This window comes from Sander lucioperca, chromosome 7 (genome assembly GCF_008315115.2).
Source record: "Sander lucioperca isolate FBNREF2018 chromosome 7, SLUC_FBN_1.2, whole genome shotgun sequence".
NCBI classification, from domain to species: Eukaryota; Metazoa; Chordata; class Actinopteri; order Perciformes; family Percidae; genus Sander; species Sander lucioperca.
In genome coordinates, this window is record NC_050179.1 from 18,009,438 (window position 1) to 18,029,024 (window position 19,587).

The 19,587-nt window shown below is 38.9% G+C and overlaps 2 protein-coding genes across 4 annotated transcripts; one reads left to right on the top strand and one right to left on the bottom strand.

The window, feature by feature from the left end:
• Positions 1-2,525: 2,525 nt before the first annotated feature.
• wdr61 (WD repeat domain 61) lies at positions 2,526-11,641 on the top strand. 2 transcript variants are annotated; one of them, XM_031316555.2, is made up of 11 exons: positions 2,526-2,653; positions 3,029-3,086; positions 3,199-3,226; positions 3,959-4,064; positions 4,950-5,122; positions 6,873-7,021; positions 7,746-7,839; positions 8,979-9,072; positions 9,333-9,425; positions 9,843-9,921; positions 11,158-11,641. In XM_031316555.2, exons 2-11 carry the CDS (start codon positions 3,075-3,077, stop codon positions 11,245-11,247), a joined length of 918 nt encoding a protein of 305 aa, XP_031172415.1. In that variant the 5' UTR covers positions 2,526-2,653; positions 3,029-3,074; the 3' UTR covers positions 11,248-11,641. The 2 variants fall into 2 exon arrangements, with proteins under 2 accessions (XP_031172415.1, XP_031172424.1); XM_031316564.2 differs by having other exon boundaries at positions 2,552-2,653; positions 3,022-3,086.
• A 470-nt stretch (positions 11,642-12,111) lies between these two features.
• Positions 12,112-18,504, bottom strand: slc25a44a (solute carrier family 25 member 44a). 2 transcript variants are annotated; one of them, XR_004897837.1, is made up of 5 exons: positions 18,188-18,504; positions 16,031-16,738; positions 15,081-15,208; positions 12,291-13,885; positions 12,112-12,174 (listed from the first exon to the last, which is right to left on the bottom strand). XR_004897837.1 is itself a non-coding variant. In XM_031316541.2 (4 exons), the coding sequence occupies exons 2-4, from the start codon at positions 16,662-16,664 to the stop codon at positions 13,694-13,696; spliced, it is 954 nt and encodes a 317-aa protein (XP_031172401.1). In that variant the 5' UTR covers positions 16,665-16,738; positions 18,188-18,504; the 3' UTR covers positions 12,112-13,693. The 2 variants fall into 2 exon arrangements, 1 of the variants encoding a protein (XP_031172401.1); XM_031316541.2 differs by having other exon boundaries at positions 12,112-13,885.
• Between the last annotated feature and the right edge of the window lie 1,083 nt (positions 18,505-19,587).

Sequence of the window (19,587 nt, forward strand, 5' to 3'; positions counted from 1 at the left end):
CTCTTTGAATTAATCTTCGCTGTCCTCTACTCATTTCTAAACCCACAGGGGAACTGGACAGAAAGGGAATATTATCAAAATGATTTTGAGAGGAGGTTGACAATTATTAGACCAGAGGAATATGGTAAATCAAGTATGCATGCAGGGGCGTATGCTAAATACCAACACCCAAACACATCTGTTAATGGTCAGACATTTAACTAAATCCAAACATTTCACAAATGTAATTTCCTGTTTCCACAGAACAGATTTTAATGACTCAAAACCTCTTAGAAACACACACCCCAGCTTAAAAGTTTCTACTTTTTGGGCGGATTAGTCGTTTTTATTTCCATTGACACAGTCTGCCAAGGCCAAATCCCATAATCAGGCTAAACTGTCACATAATTTTCCTCCTTTTGGCTGGAAAATGATGATAACATACGGAGCTGCACTTTTAAAGACTTTAAGATTTTATATTTGTGTCAAGCTGTGCTTACGTAACGAACAGAGCAGCGTTGCGAAGGAACATTGAATATAAAACAATTTTTCTGACTACCAGTTTTCTTAATCTTTATCTCTATGTAGCTATAAATATATGTGATTATACTTTTTGTTATGAATCAAAAAGAAGTATTTTTTTTTCTTGAGGCAGAAATAGAAAATGTTCTCTTCGCTCTGCAGTAATACCTCAATGTGATAGATAGATAGATAGATCGATAGATCGATAGATCGATAGATCGATAGATAGATAGATAGATATATAGATAGATAGATAGATAGATAGATAGATAGATAGATAGATAGATGTGTGTATGTTTTATGTTGTTCTGCTCTTAAAACACTTTGTCATATCAAAGATAATGACAACAGAAGTCCTGAACTCCCTTCAGCATGCTGTCGCTAATGCCATAACATTAGGTTCATTACCCACCATTAGGATTTCCCATACAAACAAATCACTTGGCTGAAAATAGCAGCATCATTGCTGCCTGCGGAACCAACAAAAAGGGAAAATGCAAGTGCCTGAAGAAGAAATTTTAGATTCCAGTCGAGGCTGGTGGAACACATCCTGATTGACTACATGCACAATTATGAACGTAGAGGATAACTTTAACTTGTCATTTTCTGTTTTCACTTAGTTGCTTTTGGCGTTTGGAAATCGAGAAATCAAACAGTCTGTTATAGGTTTCGACCATGCATTCATGCAGTTCTACAGGTGGTTTCTGTGTTTATGTGCAGCTCAGAGTTTCCTCTGGCAGTGAAACAGTCACCTGAAAGAAGGAACAGTCGGTAACCCTCTATTTAACATTTACCAGCAGTATACAAACATTTAATATATGTATAATGTAGTCGTACGCAGCTGTATGGATATTTTAAGTGCTTATTAATGTACACAGTATTTGCCACTGTCTTCCCAACAGTTATTTATTGAGTTATCTATTGCAACTTTGAGTTTGTTCAAGATTTTTTTTAATTTAGTTTAATTTTTTTTCTGTTAAATAGAAGTGATGGGTTGCCATGTCTGTATCTGCCAACCCTAAATATAGTACATTTTGTTTTTATGGGGCCCAATGGAGGGTTTTAGCATCTTGTGAAGGTGGAAATAATCACGTTCAAAGGAATTGTTACACTACTCTAAATAGGACATCTCTAATCTTCTTTACTCAGGCTGTCAGGAGATTCACACTGATGTCCTTTCTTTATAAATTGCCCATTTCAGCTTTACTTCAGGAGTTATTCAAAACACACCGGCTGTATTTGCTTTTCTCACCTTGGAATCATTTTCTTGAAACTTTATCTCGACAACCAGTTTTTTTGAGTGTGTGGAGCTCAGACTGCTGCTGCAGCAACTGTCAAAATATTGAAATATGTTTCTGCCTACTCTTCAGGCTCAGATTTACTTTTCTCTCTGCACCATAGAGGTTTTACTTTAGGCCATTATTATTGTAGTCAAGACAAACAGGGAGCTCAGCTCATTTAAAGTCAAATATTAACTTTGAGTCCAAATCAGTTTTTCTAAAATCGCTTCTTTACGCTCAAGCAAGTGTGGGTAGAAATGTGAATAATAATGCTTACTTTAGCCTACATCCAATCAGTGAATAATTGAATGTAACTGAATTTAAACTGGGCTATCACTTATATTATTCGTAAAACAATTGGAAATAGTGTAGACTAATTGACACAGTAATAATTCCAGTTCTCTGGCTCACTGTAGTCAGTGAAAAAGTTACTGAAATGGATGATTGATTAAACATACTTTTTGTTATTCCATTCACAAATATACAGTATGTACATTTGTTTGTTGTTTTGTTATCTGTACTTTTGGTTGCCAAGTCCATGTTGATTCTCCCTCACACCCACCTAACTGGCTTATTCTATTATATAATTATGAACTGTTTTAATAATTCAAACATCTAAATCTATACAATTACATCTAGACAAGTATTTGTATGCAAGTGTTAAAATTATCTTTTTCAACTCTAGTAATAGTTTGTGTTCCTCCACAGATCCGCTGGAGGCGATAGTGAGCTTCATGAGTTATTCGTCAACCGTTGTTTGATAAACGAAGGAGACGGCGACCGGAAGTTACGCCGAATTTTGTCATGGCATTTCACATGTAATTCACTGAGCTTCAGAAATTGAATAAAACATACTTTTAGGAGCTTTGAAGGTACGTGGGCGCATATTATATCATAGCTAAATAGTCTATCGTCAATACAGATAGTCCGATAAACTGGGCGACGATACTCGGGTTACTGTTAACAGCAAACTGCAATTTGTTGCAGCTCTAACCTGCTATGATAACCGCTGCTAGTTAGAGCTAGCTCTCGTTAGCCATCGTTTTTTCATGTGTGCAACTGCACAAATACTGTGCTGTTAACCTTTAGTTTAATTTGCTATTCATGTGTCTGTTCTGTCACTAGCTGCGGCAGCACTACGCATGTAGGCCTACTGTAACTCTAACGCATAAACGGTGATAAGTTAAAAGTTCAAAATAAACATGTCCTGCTTTGTCAAAGCTAACACACTTTAATTTTGTTTTCAGGTAGCAAGGTAATCTAACTGGCTATCAGACTCCCAGGACCAAAAAAATGAGCACTCAAGTAAGAAACAAATTCAGATGTATTCATATTTACACTCAACATGTCCTCGCTTTGTTTGTTTTCTGCGTGAAAGAGCTCAAAGATTAACTGTAAGCTTGTATTTTGATTTCAGTATAGCATTCTTTTCAAGCAAGAACACGGTGAGTAACATTATGCATAAACACATCTCACTGTATAATTATAAACAAATGTATAACTTAATAAGTAACGGGTAATGATTTCCACAGAATGTTATGTTATTCAGACCTACTACCACTAATTCTTGTTGTCTTGTTTGTTGTTCTCACTCAGCACTAGACTTAAAGATGCAGAAGTCTAGTTTTCTCTCAGACCACTTGAATTACCCACCACAACATTAATAATTGCCACAAAATTGCAAAAGGGTAAAATATATGGCTTGTGATAGCCTATATTTTTCTTGTCTTAACAAATCCCTTAAAAGATTACTTTTTACTAACGAGTATTGTTTGTGTAGCCAAAGCCTGATATCCCCTGTGCCATAGAGCGCCACTGTTCTCCAAAACCTATTAGAAAAAAATGCTGTTGTGAACATTCGCTAAAAAAACTTGCTGACAACTAAAACTTTGTACATGTAATCTGTTGTTTAATGGTTTACATTTTCAATAGAAACAAATGGGCTTGGAGCTGAGAACCACAGGCAGGATAGGAAAGCCAGAAAGTACTCAGAATCATACTAACAAATAATTGGTTTTGGTGGTGTTTCCATGGGATTTGTCGACAAAACAAAGACTTAGAATAATGTCTGACTTATCCTTTAAATACTTTTCCCATCTGCCCTGCTAATTTCAGGTATGAAACACTGCTTGTACTCACACTATCGTCAGAGTTTTAACCTGTTTGTTTCCTCTCAGCACACGATGATGCTATCTGGACAGCAGCGTGGGGTAAAAGTGAGGCGGATGGGACAGAAACTATAGTCACTGGCTCACTAGATGATATGGTGAAAGTCTGGAAATGGTGAGTGTTTTCTTTTTAGTCCTCATGACATTACCACCCAATACATTGATGTGATAGCCATCTGTCTGGCTGATCTTGTTTTCTTGCCCAATATTGTATTTGTAACATTGGATTTAATTAAAATCTAGATTTGTTCTTTCTATATTCACCTAATTTTTTATTGTCTTTAAAAAAAGATTTTATAATTTCCACAAAATAGTAGCAGTGAAACAAATATTGTAAAAAAAAAAAAAGATTTATATACATATATCTCACAGGGAACTGAGCTTGACTGTTTTCCATTTTCATTGAACTGTAGGGGTTGTGAGGGCATTGATTATGACCATAGATGGAGGCCGCAATAATACACTTAACTGCCCTGTCGTCTTTTGCAGTATCTGCAGTTTTAAGACTGTAGGACGAAAAATTAGTTCTGGGCAGATTGAGGTCCTAAATGAATACACCAATGTGACTTTAAACATTTGCTTTTAAGAAGATCTTTTAACAAAGGAAAGGGATATACAGTATATACACTTTTAGTATAAAAGTGAACATCTATTATAGCAGTCAGCTGTGCATCAGATCTGAGAAGTCTTACAATAGTAGCATTTAACAGCTTGTGGTTATTGTAAAGAATAAGAATGTGCGATAGTAATATAATTGGGTGTCATGCTGTCACTATAGGTTTTGGTTCTTGTCTTTTCTATCACCCAGTTTCTCATACATCTTTGTTGAATGTGCTACTGAAATAAACTTTGACTTGTTGAGAAAATCATTTCACATCAAGGTCTGACAGAGTTTGCCCAGTTGTCGTTTTGTTTTTTTCTGAGCACTTTTCAGAACTTGGCTTAAAAGTTGAGTTTATTTGAAATGACGTGACCGAATGATCTCACACTGTTCCTGCAGGTCAGATGAGAAGCTGGAGCTGCAGTGGACTCTGGAGGGCCACCAGCTGGGTGTGGTGTCAGTGGACATCAGTCACAACGGAGCGATCGCCGCCTCCAGCTCCCTCGACGCTCACATTCGTCTCTGGGACCTAGAGTCTGGGAAACAGATCAAGTCCATGGATGCCGGACCAGGTACGGCTGGGCCTCAGAGGATCATTGATCATCATTCTGTGTTGATTTCATTTGTATTGGGTGGTAGGATAGCGTGGTGAGTAGAGAGATCATGCTTCCCTATATATATATATATATATATATATATATATATATATATATATATATATCTCTGACTCTGTCTGAATTAAATGAATATTATATTTTCTCTTAGATTTTGAATAAGACAGTGTTCTGCCCTCTGTGTACTTTAAATTCTTACCTTTTTAAATTATCAAAATTAATTATTGATTTATCAAACTGGTGACTGACTGTAACATTCACACTTACAGTCAGCATGATTTTTTTTTTTTAGTGTAAGATATAGGGTTGGGTATCGTTTGGGTTTTTTCCGATACCGGTGCCTGAACCGATACTTTTTAAGAAAGGAAACTTTGTCAACATCTGTTTTACGTAAAAAGACACATTTCTCTGTTTGTTCATCTCACTTCAATTTCATTGCTGCAAAAATGTCAAGCAGACAAACTGAGCAACACACATATAATAATAGATCGATACTTGGCGTCTGTGTATCGATACAGTATTGCCACGGAAAATACCGCGATACTATGCTGTATCGATTTTTTTTTTCCCAACCCCTAGCAGCCAGCAAAGGATGGCGTGGAAAATTAATAAAAACTTGGCCACAAAAAAACTCAGCACCCCAATTGTACTTTTGTTTCATTGTTACAGATGTTGATTATTTATGAGACTGACCAGTAACCAATTTCTTTTACATGCATAGATAATAGTATGGCTGGGCGATAAGGAGAAAATCAGATATCACGATATTCTTGACCAAATACCTCGATATCGATATTGCGGCGATATTCTTGAGTTGACAATTGGTGCTTTAACAAAATATCTTCACACTTAGATTTTAGATAAATAATCATCAGTAATGTGGACATAATGTCTAAGTGGGGAAAAGGCAAATAATAGAACAGCTAGAACAGTCTGGTAAGTTCAGAAAATGACATCACTTTACTGTAATGCAGCCTTTAAAACCAGGAAAAGACAACACTTATATCACGATATTACGATATCCAAAATCTAAGATGATATCTAGTCTCATATCACAATATCGATATAATATCGATATTGCCCAGCTCTAGATAATAGGCATAGACAGCTTGGCTTCTAAACTCATACTTCTGATAAAAAAGATAGCTGATTTGATGTGAACGTGGTCTTACTGTGTCGGGTTGAGTGATCATCTGTTAGGTATTAAAACAAACCTGGGGGGGATGACAGCTTGTCTGTTCTGCTGTGTAGCACAGCAAGCTTGTTTTGTTTTTTACTCTCACCTCTCGGGAACCCCACACCCAGAAATGTCTCTGTTGTTGTGTATCTTGAACCAAGCTGTACTTCATCTAATGCCATGTCAACTTCCATTAGTGACACTCCGTTTCACTCAGTGGTTGGTCTGGGTCAGTGGATTAAAGAGCTTTTATCCCTCTCTTGGGGCATACTGTATATTGGTATATTTGGAGTCTATTGATGTGAGTCCTGTTACTATAAAAGCTTTTTTTTTTTGGTATACTATTTATGTTATAATATTTAACTTCTAACCAATAGTCTTGTCAATGTTGACTTTACAGAGCAGAAAGTAGGTTTTAACTTTAACTGGGTGACACTAATTAGGTCGTATTTGCTTTTAAACATTTCCTTGAGAAGAATCTCATGTTGTGTGTTCATCCTTCCCTCTCTGTTTTTGTGCTCTCCTCTCTAGTTGACGCATGGTCAGTTGCCTTCTCCCCAGACTCTAAATACATTGCCACAGGAAGCCATCTTGGCAAGGTCAACATCTTTGGTGTGGAAAGTGGCAAGAAGGAATATTCCCTGGACACTCGAGGAAAATTCATCCTGAGTATAGCTTACGTAAGGAACTATAAATTGTCCTTCTGGTCAGCTGGGTGATGGCTCTAAGTCTCTAAGGACTGAAACCTCACTGTCTTGTCTTTACAATTAATCATCTTGTGTTTTTTCTCACTCACACCATGGTTTCCCCTTCTTTAGTCTCTTATTGGCAGACCTTCCTCCACAGCGCTGCAGAGGAGGGTCTGGCGAGTCCACACAGCATTCCGGAAAGGGAGAAAAACGTGCTCTGCTTTATTGGCATTTCTTTAAACCAATCACAATCGTCTTGGGCGGCGCTAACCGCTGGACGGATCAACGGTGCCGCTTCAAAATAGCCTCGGAAAGGAACTTGTTTTGGTGGAACATTCTACGTTCAAAAGTTGTTTTTGTCGTGCAACAGAAAACTCAGATCGGACAGATAGTCTAGCTAGCTGGATTTACCCTGCAGAGATCTGAGGAGCAGTTAACCATAGTCCTCAGAAATCCACCAGAGTTTAGAATTCCAACACAAAGAAAGGAAGGTAACGGACATCTGGCGGAATTTCCGGCGACACCTGAACAATCCCGGAAATTAAATGTCGTTGATATAGACCACCCTTGTTTTAACTCTTAACCTTTCTCTCCAGGTCCAAAGGTTGTTTTTAAAGACCTTTAAAACTAGATTGTCTAGTCTCGTGTCTCTACATTTGGGAAGTTGTCTTTATAATTAATAACGTAATTGGTTCTAATTTGTTTTGCCCCTCAGAGCCCTGATGGAAAATATTTGGCCAGTGGTGCCATCGATGGAATCATCAACATCTTTGACATTGCAACCGGAAAGCTGCTCCACACACTGGAAGGTAGATTCAAATATTAAAGTGCTCATATTATGCTCATTTTCAGTTTCATAATTGTATTTAGAGGTTATATCAGGATAGGTTTACATGGTTTAATTTTCAAAAAACATCATATTTTTGTTGTACTGCACATTGCTGCAGCTCCTCTTTTCACCCTGTGTGTTGAGCTCTCTGTTTTAGCTACAGAGTGAGACATCTCACTTCTGTTCCATCTTTGTTGGGAGTCACACATGCGCAGTAGCTAGGTAAGGACTACTAGCCAGTCAGAAGCAGAGTATGAGGGCGTGCCATGCTAGCAGCTAGGCGAGCATTATAACGTGTGTTACAAAGTGACGCACGTTCGTCACGGAAGTAAAGGCTGGACTACAATAGAGCTGTTTGGAGCAGTTTGTGAACAGTGTTTTCTGTTGGAGATGGTAAGTCTCTTTGGTGTGGAGTTTGGGCTTTTTAACTTTGTAAAACTATTACATGCACAAGAAATTATTTATAACGCAATAAAGGAAAGGGAAAAAGCCAAAAAGAATAATATGAGCACTTTAATACTCAGTGCTGGAACTAGACATTGTATCATTTTTAATACATTTTTTTGATAAATTGATTAAGTAATTTGTCTATTAAATGAAAACTGTCCACCACTTTTTTTAGAGGCCAATGTGACTTTGTAAAATTGCTTGTTTTGTTTGACCAAATCCAAAAAATATTCAATTTTGAAAATGATTAAAAACAGAGAAAGCTGCAAATTCTAGAACAAGAACATTTCTAGTCTTTCTGTTGGATAAAATGACTTCAATGTATTAATGTTTTCTTTCAATCCACTAATCAATTCAGTGACTAATCTTTTTGGCACTAGATGGCTCTGACAGACATGAGTGAACACAGTTCAAACATTTTAGGGGAAAAAGTCAGATTAAGACTAAAGGTATTAGGCCAAATATAATTTAGATTATGAGTATAGACTTTAATCTATATTTAATCAGCTTTGAACACACACTGGCATGTGAAGATGTACATTTTGCCGCTATCCAATGCTACATATTTAAAATAATTTCAGCATACTGTTTTAGTATTAAGGAGGCAGAGATCCCCCACATTTGCGACCTCAGTGAGGAAGCGTACTGAGTGACTGTTTACCCTCTCTTCAGGTCACGCCATGCCCATCAGATCCCTCACTTTCTCCCCCGACTCCCAGCTCCTGGTCACAGCCTCCGACGACGGCTACATCAAGATATATGACGTGTGAGTTCAGCCGGCAGCTCGTTGATACTTCTGCCGATCGGTTTTGTTTTGTTTTTTGATATGAAAGAACTGTAATATGTGCCAAAGAGGCTCATTACACATAGAAAATAAAATATATACACACAGGACAAGGTAGGGAAAGGGTGCATCCGTGTTTCAGATTTTTACAAATTACAAACTTCAGAAATAAACAGTGAAGAAGGAAAAAAAAGAAAGAATCATTTGTTTGCTATAATAAACTTTCAGCTGTTGTTTCACAGGCAACATGCCAACCTGGCCGGCACACTGAGTGGACACGGATCCTGGGTTCTGAATGTGGCCTTCTCCCCAGATAACACCCACTTTGTCTCGAGGTAACAGATTCAAAACAACTTTGGGTTGCTACAAATCCGAGGAATAGTTTTTCTGTGCTGTTACGTGAAAGCTGCATTTCTGCAGCATAACATTTTACCACCTGAAGCCAATGTTGATGGACCTGAAACAGACATACCAATATATGTAAATACATTAAAATATAATAGACAATAGTTGTGTGAGCATTTGCTCTTCCCTGTACTGTACATTAGCAGACGTGTTTTCCTCTCGTCTACTTTCTCAAGCCTTGACTCCCGTCGTGTGAAACCGTTGTCAGCTGTAGCTGTTTTTTTTTTGTTTTTTTTAGACAGTTTCCAATTCACAGTGCCAAGATAAACTGAGCAGGTCAGCCAGACGACGCAAAGCTTGATTCTAAGATGAACTGTTAAAACATGTCATCTCTCTGCTACTTTCAGCTCATCTGACAAGAGTGTGAAGGTTTGGGACGCCAGCTCCAGAGCGTGTATCAACACTTTCTTCGACCATCAGGACCAGGTGACAAAGCTAACCCTGTATCTCCTCACTGAGTGTGTTTATAATCCGATTCAAAGTGAGGAAATCCAAGTGCTGAAGGTGCTGGTGTGTTAGGGGGAAATCAATATGGCCAATGTCATAGAGTGGCCTCTCACGTGACCCTTCTCTGATGTTTCAGCTCGGGCTAAACCAATAAACCCGGCTGTCATTAGATGGTTGCAGACGCCTGTGGGGAGGTTGATCTGTTTCTCCAACAAAGACTCTAAATGAAATATCACGACTCCTCACGGAGGAGACCAGAGGCGGCTGACTCTGCCATGTTGTTTTTGTGAAACAGAAAATATACAGGGACAATTTGCAGCCAATTAATAGTTCAGCTTTGCTTTGATCTCCTAGAGCATTTAATATCTTGTTTGCTTAGGCCTCAGCTCTCTGCACCGCTTAGCTTCTGATCAGTTTGCATTTTTGAGGTATTTGTAAAAAAGTGCTCCATTTTTACCTGTGTAGTTTGTGCAGGTGTGTTCTTTAACTGCCTTAATTTAAAATAAACATATGATGCTCATTTTTCAATGCAAACATGTTCTAATAGAACATGTTTGCATGCTTTAATGTTCTAAAAACATTCTTTTTCTCATACTGTGTCTGAATATACCTGTAGTCACTCTCTTGTCTGCAACACTCTGTTTTAAGGCTTGTCTTTTTAAGCCCCCCCCACTTGTAAAGCCCAGTCTGCTCCTGTTGGCTTGCGAGAAAAATATGGCACACCTTTGCAAAGGTTCTCTATACTCCGATAGGGGGGGCGGTATATTCTAATGAGCCTGCATGTGACATAGAAAGGGGAGCCAAATATGAATGGCTTGAAGTGGTTGGTAGGCACTCCAGATTCCCAGATGTATGTGCACAAGCACTGAAAAAGTGAGCTTTTCATGATATGTCCCCTTTAAATGTTTGATGCAGCTCGTCAGTAACATAATTAAATGTATAATGCTGTAAATTAATGACGAAAAGCACAATTTTGATACTTTTGAAGACCATTTTTTGGAATCAAGGGCATTTTTATTCCATCGCTCTTGCTATTTGAGACACTATGTTGTCGTTTTAACCTTGTTAATTCTTGATATAGAACGTGGTGGAAGGTCAGACAGTCCTGCGCCTAACTTTTTGTCTTTTTCCAACGTGGATTCTGGTTTGTGATTATGGAATTACCCTTTTCATATGTTACTCAATTCCCGTCCTTTCTGTTCCTGTTGTCTTTAGGTGTGGTGTGTGAAGTACAACAGCAACGGCTCAAAGATCATCTCGGCTGGAGACGACCGCGCTATCCACATCTACGACTGCCCCATGTGATGGACGACGTCCTGTACACGCTACAAGAGAGGAGCTACAGAGCTGTTTACTCAAATCATGGAGCTGAAGTTGGTAATTGGGGGAGGGAGGGAGGGGGGGGGAAGCTGTAAATGTGATGGGGTTTTTTGCACTGGCCCACTACGGTCAAATAAAAGGGCTGCTTTTGTACTTTTGTTTCTATCGTATTTATTGAGTTTATGGTCTGAGGTTGTTGGTCTCTGTTGACACGCAGCTATTTCTCATTCAGTGATTTGATTTGGATAGCATATCATTGTCAATTGAATATCTGAGGTTTCAGATAAAATAAGCAATTTGGTATGGAGCCCTGAAACAGACAAAAGACAGTAAAAGATTATGAGAGTCAATTGACTGTAAAATATAATATATAAATAAGCATTATACTTCTCCTTTTAATCTCCAGTTAGTTAAAAGAAAACATGTTTTCCTTTTTCCAGTAAATTAAAATGTATTCTACTCATATTTGTCATGTATTACATATTTATTTTCTTGTTCAACTCTTAGTTTTCCTTCTTTTTGGTACTTAATGCACATTTTAATCATTTATCTACTTACATTTCTGACTTGTCTGATAACATGACTTTACAACTAGGTTTTTGTCAGTTTTGTGGCTCCATAATTTGGTGACAGTACTTTGGGATCTGGTAAATTGAGAACATTGTAGCAAAGGCAGTGAAGACATCAGCAGCAGCGTGTAAATGTAGTGCTCCCTCCAGTGGCCCAGCGGCTGTACTGCAGCCTCACAAACTGATGCTTGTAGCAAATAGCAGGCTTTAAAAATATATATATATATATATATATATATCTTCATAAAGTACAGATCATGAAACTAGTTACCAACCGCTGCAGTGATTCAGTCTTTTATTACTTTCATGAAAGGTCCACAAGTTGTCCAAGTTTAAAACACATCTCACATCACACCTGTGATGGTTTTCCTGCATGTCTTCTCCCCTCTCTCTCCCCTTTCATATCTCTCTGCTTTCCTGTCCAATAGAGGCAGAAATTCCCCCAAAACACACACACACAAAACTGTACTTTGAATAACTGATATTACACACAGCAGGTAGTTGGTAAATACATGTGAAGAACTTCCTCCATACAGGCAAAGGTCCATTAAATTTGCTTTGCAGAAATTAATTGCATCCCTGTAGAAACTGGAGTCTTGCTATGCCCTGTTTGCATGTCAAACCTCGCTGAGATGTGTTCTCTGGCAGTAATAGTAATTTCTTGAATTTTGAAGACAACGTTGGAGTTTAGTTGTCTGCTGGCGTGATGCTGCGGCCTTTACTCTCCCTGTGTGTTAATGGCCCAGTGGTTTCTGCGCTGTAACTAAGTGATTGCAGATTTGATCTCCAATCATCTGAACAGTAAAATGTACAAAATTATCAATTGCAGAACACCTCTTTTCTGTCAAGCTCCACTTTGTTCTGTACAGTTTATTTACAGACAGGAACAAAAAGAAGCACAAACACCTGTCTGATCAACTTCTTTATAAGTAGAATTCATCATTATACCTGCACCACTGACTTTACAGACTACTGGAAAATAAATCACGTGACACCGCTACATGCATTCCAGAAAGGCTTTAGGTCAAACTTGAGCCAGGTTTCACAAAAACCTCTTGTGATATCTTCTTTTGGAAGTCTAGCTTAATTTTCACACTTTAAAGATGTACTGGTTTCTTCTGTGAAACAACAGCATTGCTACCATGAAATAAATCGTTTTATCTTCATTTAGGCCTAAACCAAATTGAGATTCTTGGCAGATGTTTCACACCTCTGCACAAAATGTTCTTTTCACTGGAATGCAAACAGACGTCAAGATTTTCAATAGGCCAAAGAAGGCATCTGTGTCTCCAGATTGTGACACATTAAAAACAAACTTTTAAAATACATACTGTGATTTACTGCAGAGCAGCTCTATAACCAGGCATTAAAAAAAAACACTACTGCAGTTTTTCCATATTATTCAAATATACAGTACAAGGAGGCATTACTCAAAAAGAGAATTGAGATATCTACTGTTCTTTTAAAAAGCAACTTTCCTCAGTCCTCAGTCAATTTTTAAGATTTGTCATGTTTTTAGATGGAACATTTTGGCAAAATGCAAAAAAATGTTTTTAACTTCTATCTTCATTTTTCAAAGTTTAGCGGAAAAAAGGCCAGTAGAAATGGGTCTGAGAAAACAGAAAAAAGCAAGGGGATAACTAACTCCCAAGTGAGACAAACACCACCACATGCACTCTGCTGCATCGTACCTGCATTGAAACAACACCGATCTAAAAAAGGCGTGTGGAAAGCAGCTAAACATAAGCAGCTACCCCGAGACTGGACGCATATCAGAGTCATTATCTCCTGTGTGAAAAGTTCCTGCCCGGCTGTGTGGAGGCAATTTCCGGTACAAGGCTGTCCTGGTTCCCATTGTCCTATCACCAGTGTCTGGACTCTACGAGCTCAGCTCGCAGGCTTAGTCTCTTCAGAGTCTCGTATCCAACCACGATGAGCACCGACGTGTGCGTGGAGGAAATGATGCGGGCCGACAACCCCTTGGTCAAACCCCAGACCCCCTCCTCTGCCAGCAGCTGCTTGAATGTCTCGACAACAGATGAACGGCCCTCCACCTTTAACAGAAAGGAGAGTGGTAAATCATCTGTTATTTGCAAATACATCTGGATTTGAGACTTTCAAAACAAAATCTCACGAAAAACTGCATTTTATTTTACTTAGATTGTGTGATACGATCGCAAGCTCCAGAACAGCCATTAAATGGACCTTATGCTAAGATTGTTTAGTCAACTAATTTTATGGTGCATAGTTTGTCTTCAGGGCTTAAGCAAAGTTTTGCTATATTGTCTTTTCTGAATGTATTAAGCACTGAATGAAATTAAGTGATGTTACACGAGAAAGAGAAACTAATAGTAATAAAACACTCAAGAGCAAGTTGCGAAACTATTGAGTAACGTTATGAACAAGAGGACGTGTAGCAGCAGAGAAAAGGAGCTGGCTCCAGCTGTAGTCGGTGGTCAGAGATCACTGCACTGAGGGCCTGATTCTGTGGCGCCAATTCAATACCGAAATTCCACATAGTTTATTTAATAGTTTTGTAGATTTATGGACAAAACCAACCCATTGTTGGCTTATACATCATTGTAGATCCAAGTGTAAATGCTAACCCTGGATTAAGACAAACTTGTGTTAACTCCTTCTCATCTCTTCATATCAAACCTTTGTGTGTGATCCACTGTAGAGTGAGTCTTATATTGTCTTTAGCCTACCTAAAAACAAAAGTAAGATAATTTTGTTTGGCTAGGCTATGCAGCCCTAAGGTAAAAAGAGACTGCTACGTTAACCCACGGATGCTTTAAACACATAGTTGCCGGTTTTATCACTGTTAACGACATCATGCTATATTAATACAAATTCCCACTTGCTCAGTTACTTGTGGATTAGACCAATAAAGTGGGTCAATATTGGCCTTTTTAAATCACTTTCTGGGTAAGGGTGAAGACATGTTTGTCCAATGCAGATATGGTAAATAGACAGACATTTTATGATAGACTTGATCTGATCACAGCAAAATAACTGTAATTAAGTTGCCTTGTATCCCAGAGTTACACCACCACTGAAGAGACCCTGCCCCATGGAGCTCCAAATGTCTTTTTTTGGTAAGTAAAGGTAAATATTAACTGGCTACTTTATTTCAAATCTTGGTGTTTGCCTCATGAAACCCTGATTACACTCTCCAATCTCAGTACCTTAAATACAAATTAAATGTCAGCTTGTATGTGGTGCACAATGGTGTCCTTCAGGGTTTACCTGTACTCTGGCTCGAACAACATCCATGGGGTTGGTGATGGTGGAGGCGGTTGCTGCCGCCATTGGTCCTGCCAAAGCCTGCAGAATCAGATGGGGGCACTCACTCGGTGCCAACAAGGACAGCTGCTCTGGAAACGCAACAGATATAAAAACAGTGTAAGGCCAATATATTTGTGTTGTCAGTCACCCCTCACATGCGTGTCACAGCTAAGAACAGCTACTATAAACCACAACTAACTAGGGCTGGGTATCGTTAAAAAATATTTTTTTTTAAAACAAAAAGAAATTGCAACATTACAGCACAAATCTTTTTATTTTTTTTTCAGCTCCTACTACGTGAACCCTGTCTCTGTGTAACGTAGAGTTTACAAGTAAGTAAGTAAACTATATATAGCACCTCTCACAGACAAAAGGGGTCACAAAGTGCTTTACAGTAAAAAAAAAAAAAACAAACACATAAAATACAATACAAAACCATATGGCTAATTAAATGCTAAAAAGATGTGTCTTTAGGTGTTTTCCAAAAGTTTCCACAGAATCCAAGGCTCTCAAGGCTAAAGGGAGAGAGTTCCAGAGCCTTGGAGCCACCACAGAAAAGGCACGATCACCTTGTTTTAAAACGAGTTCTGGGAACAGTTAAAAAGGTCTTGGCTGAAGACCTCAGAGAGCGACCAGACGCATGCCCATGACGATGTAAGAGGGAGCGTGGCCATGCAAGGCTCTATAGGTAATGATTACAAAAATGCACTCTAAAACCAATCGGTAGCCAATGAACAAGCATGTCTCTACGACGTGTAACGTTAGCCAGCCAATCACAAGCATTATTACATCTTGGTAGAAGCCTACTCCTTAGGTATTGAAATTGGATATTGAATGATGAGGCATTTTTCCATGCCTAAAAAGTATTGAATTTGGTACCCAGCCCTACAATGAACACGGTGTTAACTTACCTGCATAAAAATGATAAAAAGGCCACCAGAGTGCACTGTTTGGGATGTACGTGAGTAGGGATGCCACGTAGCCCCTGTAAAATCCCCTGAAACCATCGGCTGCGAATATCTGCACCGTAATGTCACGGCTTTGCCCAAACGTCAGTCTGCGCTTAGTTGTTGCGAGCATCCTTTTCGGTTTGGCCTTGAAACGAGTCAGGTGTTCCCCCTGTCCTTGCATCATCAGTTGCTGGGACACCACATCTATGGGCACAGTGATGGTCTGGGCCACCAGGGAAGCTGCGCCTCCAGCCACCACGGACTTTACCGTGTTACTGGGCGAGTACTGGGACACATACTCGCGCACCAGTTCATAGGTGGTGATATAAGCCTGTCCTGAGATCAGGGTGAACGTATTGACCATAAAGCCACGGTAGAGGCCTCGCACACCCTCCGCTCGCAGGATCTTACAGAAAGCATCAAATGTGCCGGAGTAGAGGGCCTTCCCCTTCTGCACCTGGAGCAGAGTGCGGATGAGGCTGGCCGGGTAGACGGTGGCCCTGGTGGTCAAAGTCATGAACACACCCAGGGAGTAGAACTTCCTCTTGTCCAGGTCCTCCCATTCGATAATTTGGATTGCACCTTTCTGATGCATGGTGCCGGCTAGGGCAGCGCTGAGCCCCTAAAGCCACATATCTGCAGTCATCAGCCCTCCAACTGCCATCACAACTGTTAACAAGAACATTCAGCATTAGTAAAGCACTGTGGTCAGATGTAGGCACCTGCTGGGTTCACTCAACTACTCATTTATTCTGATTTCTAGAAAGAGACATTGCTGTTGAGTTTTTCAAATGTATGTTTTGGGCGCTTTGTGCTCCACAAGCAGAGTGCCATCTAGTTCCATTACATTTGAGAGAAGGCAAACATCTCATGGGCGATTGGCAACTCACACCAAAACTATCTCGATTGATAAATATAGCACTAAACAGAGGAGAAGTATGTATTTTTGATTTGGTGGTCTCTTTCATCTTACATTTTGTGAATCTTCACAATAACCAGGGTCATTACTCTCTTGTCCTCTTTGCATTCCTGAACTGAGCAGGCTGATGTGCAAAACAGTATGTCCTTGTGTTTAGGTTTTGCAGCAGAATGGTCCCTGACAGTCTCATTATCATCATAATGTTATTATTTCTGGTACATTAATATGTAAGAATTATTTTAATGAATAAGCTGGTTTCGAGAAGACTACTTTTTTGTTTTTAAAGATGATTTTTGGGGGCATTTTAGGCCTTTATTTATTTAGGACAGCTGAAGACATGAGAGGGGGAATGACATGCAGCAAAGGGCCGCAGGGCTGAGTCAAACCCGCGGCCGCTGCGTCGAGGACGCCTGCTCTACCAGGTGAGCTACCTAGGCGCCCCGAGAAGACTAATTTTAACTAATTCATAAATAGTGTTGTGAATCTGCTACATTCGATTCGGTGAAATCTCCGAATAAAGCCTCTCTCAAAAGATGCAATTATAAAAATACGTAAAAGAGGGTGTTTAAATCGAGGATACCTAAGCACACCAATGTGGCATTGTCTGAATTCTCAGTGCATGAAAGCATTGCATAAATATCTGCAGACACAGCTATTGTAACATTTAAAAAGGTACAATCACTGATATACATGAATGGTGTTATCAGCTTTTATACGGTCTGATTATCAGCGAATCGTAATAGCTAGACATCCACAGAATGCAGAGCTTTTTGCCCGGGCCTGTATTAACACGGAACTAGCATGCTATATTACAGAATACATCGACTTCATGCTATAAAAAAGAAAAAATAGGACAAAGAGGGTAAGTTTGAGTGCATAGACAAGCTTGCTAATGAAATGTTCAACTTCTGTGCAGCTGGTATTCAAAGCAGTGAGGCCCAGTGTGATCGACAGCAAGACAAAAACCCTAACGGTATCCTTATCTAGCTACATCTTTAACTTCACATCGGTAAGCAGGCACAGTTTTGTAACACGAACATGTGAATGTCAGCCATTTTTATTGTTGTCTTTTGCAGCGTTTGGTGAAGAAAAGGGGAAACACGTGCAATGTCACGCAGTGTACCCGCGCTGAACAAAAGTAATACTTATGATAACGTTAGCTGTGTAAGAAATAGGCCAGATATTTAAAGTAAACAAACCTGTTAAGGAGTCACGTAACTCGAGTTCACCTTCCGCCTTCACAGTAACTGTTACGAAACTGAGCTGCTTTGTTGTTAAAGTCTCACGGCCTGCTCTGCTACAAGGTGGGTCACGTCTTCCGTCCATACTGCTGCGAGCAAACAGTCAAAGGTGAAATGTCATGGTGGGTTGTGGTTTTACGTCAGCGTATTGTTATGGTGCGTTCCAGTTGAACTGGGAAGTCGGAATTTCCGATTTCCCAGTCGGAAATGTCAATCGTCAGTTTGACATAACAATATTTTCCTCGGGTTAAACAAGTGATCTGTAAACAGCTTTCTCTGCCATCTGACCCCGTTCGTATTATACATCCATGGGCGACCCTTGTAACGGTTATGTTTAGAAGTTAGCTGTTTGTTTAATTTGACGATGATGCATTCAGGGCCAGATGCAAACGTAGGAATTGCAAACAATCAATGAACAAACAAAGCGTAGCCTAAATGGTTTTACATGTAGTGGGGAAATAAGTGCTCAGATTATTTACTTAAGTAAAAGTAGGAATACCACAATATAATCATACTCTAATACAAGTAAAAGGCATTCAGAATAATCAAAATATCAAAAGTACTGTTACTCATTATGGAGCAGAATGGTCCCTGTCAGTCTCATTATCATACATTATTTTGTTATTATGGAATTACTCACGTAAAGTATGATTACTAGCTCATTATTGTATTGTAGTATAGTAGTTGAGTAAATGTAGTCACATTCCAACGCTGATATCTGGAATGCAAAAATGTAGATAAATGGACAGAGTGGAAGTTTTTAAAACAAACCTTTAAAAGTATAGTGCTGCATTGTGTTGTGTTAAATTTTGTGTTTGGAAGGTAATCTAAAGCAGCAGCATCACAAGCAGCTGAATACCAAATAATGAATATTTCACTTGATACATATAATGCAGATAGTAACTCTTGTTTTACAAGCTACAAGAACTGCAATGTTTTACTTCTTTATTGAGAATACAGATATTCAGACAAAAAAGGCACATTAACAAATTCACTTCAAAAATAGAGCGTCTGCATCAGGCCGAGCATAGAAACAACAAAACCTAGGAGCATACACATAAAAATGAGAAAATATAGAAAAATAATTAAAGAAAAAAAATAAATAACAAGGGCTATCTCAAGTTAACTTAAGTGTTTTATTTAACCTTATTTAACCTTTATTTATACAGGTAATCTCATTGAGCCACATGGTCTCATTCTCAAGAGAGACCTGTTAAGGACAATACACAACATCAGTTACAGACAGACTAACAGATTACCATAGTATACACAATACGTACTAACAATATTTAACGAAAGTGCCAAGTAGAGTGAAAACACTAAAGTACTAAAAACAAGAACATGATTCCGAAGATGTT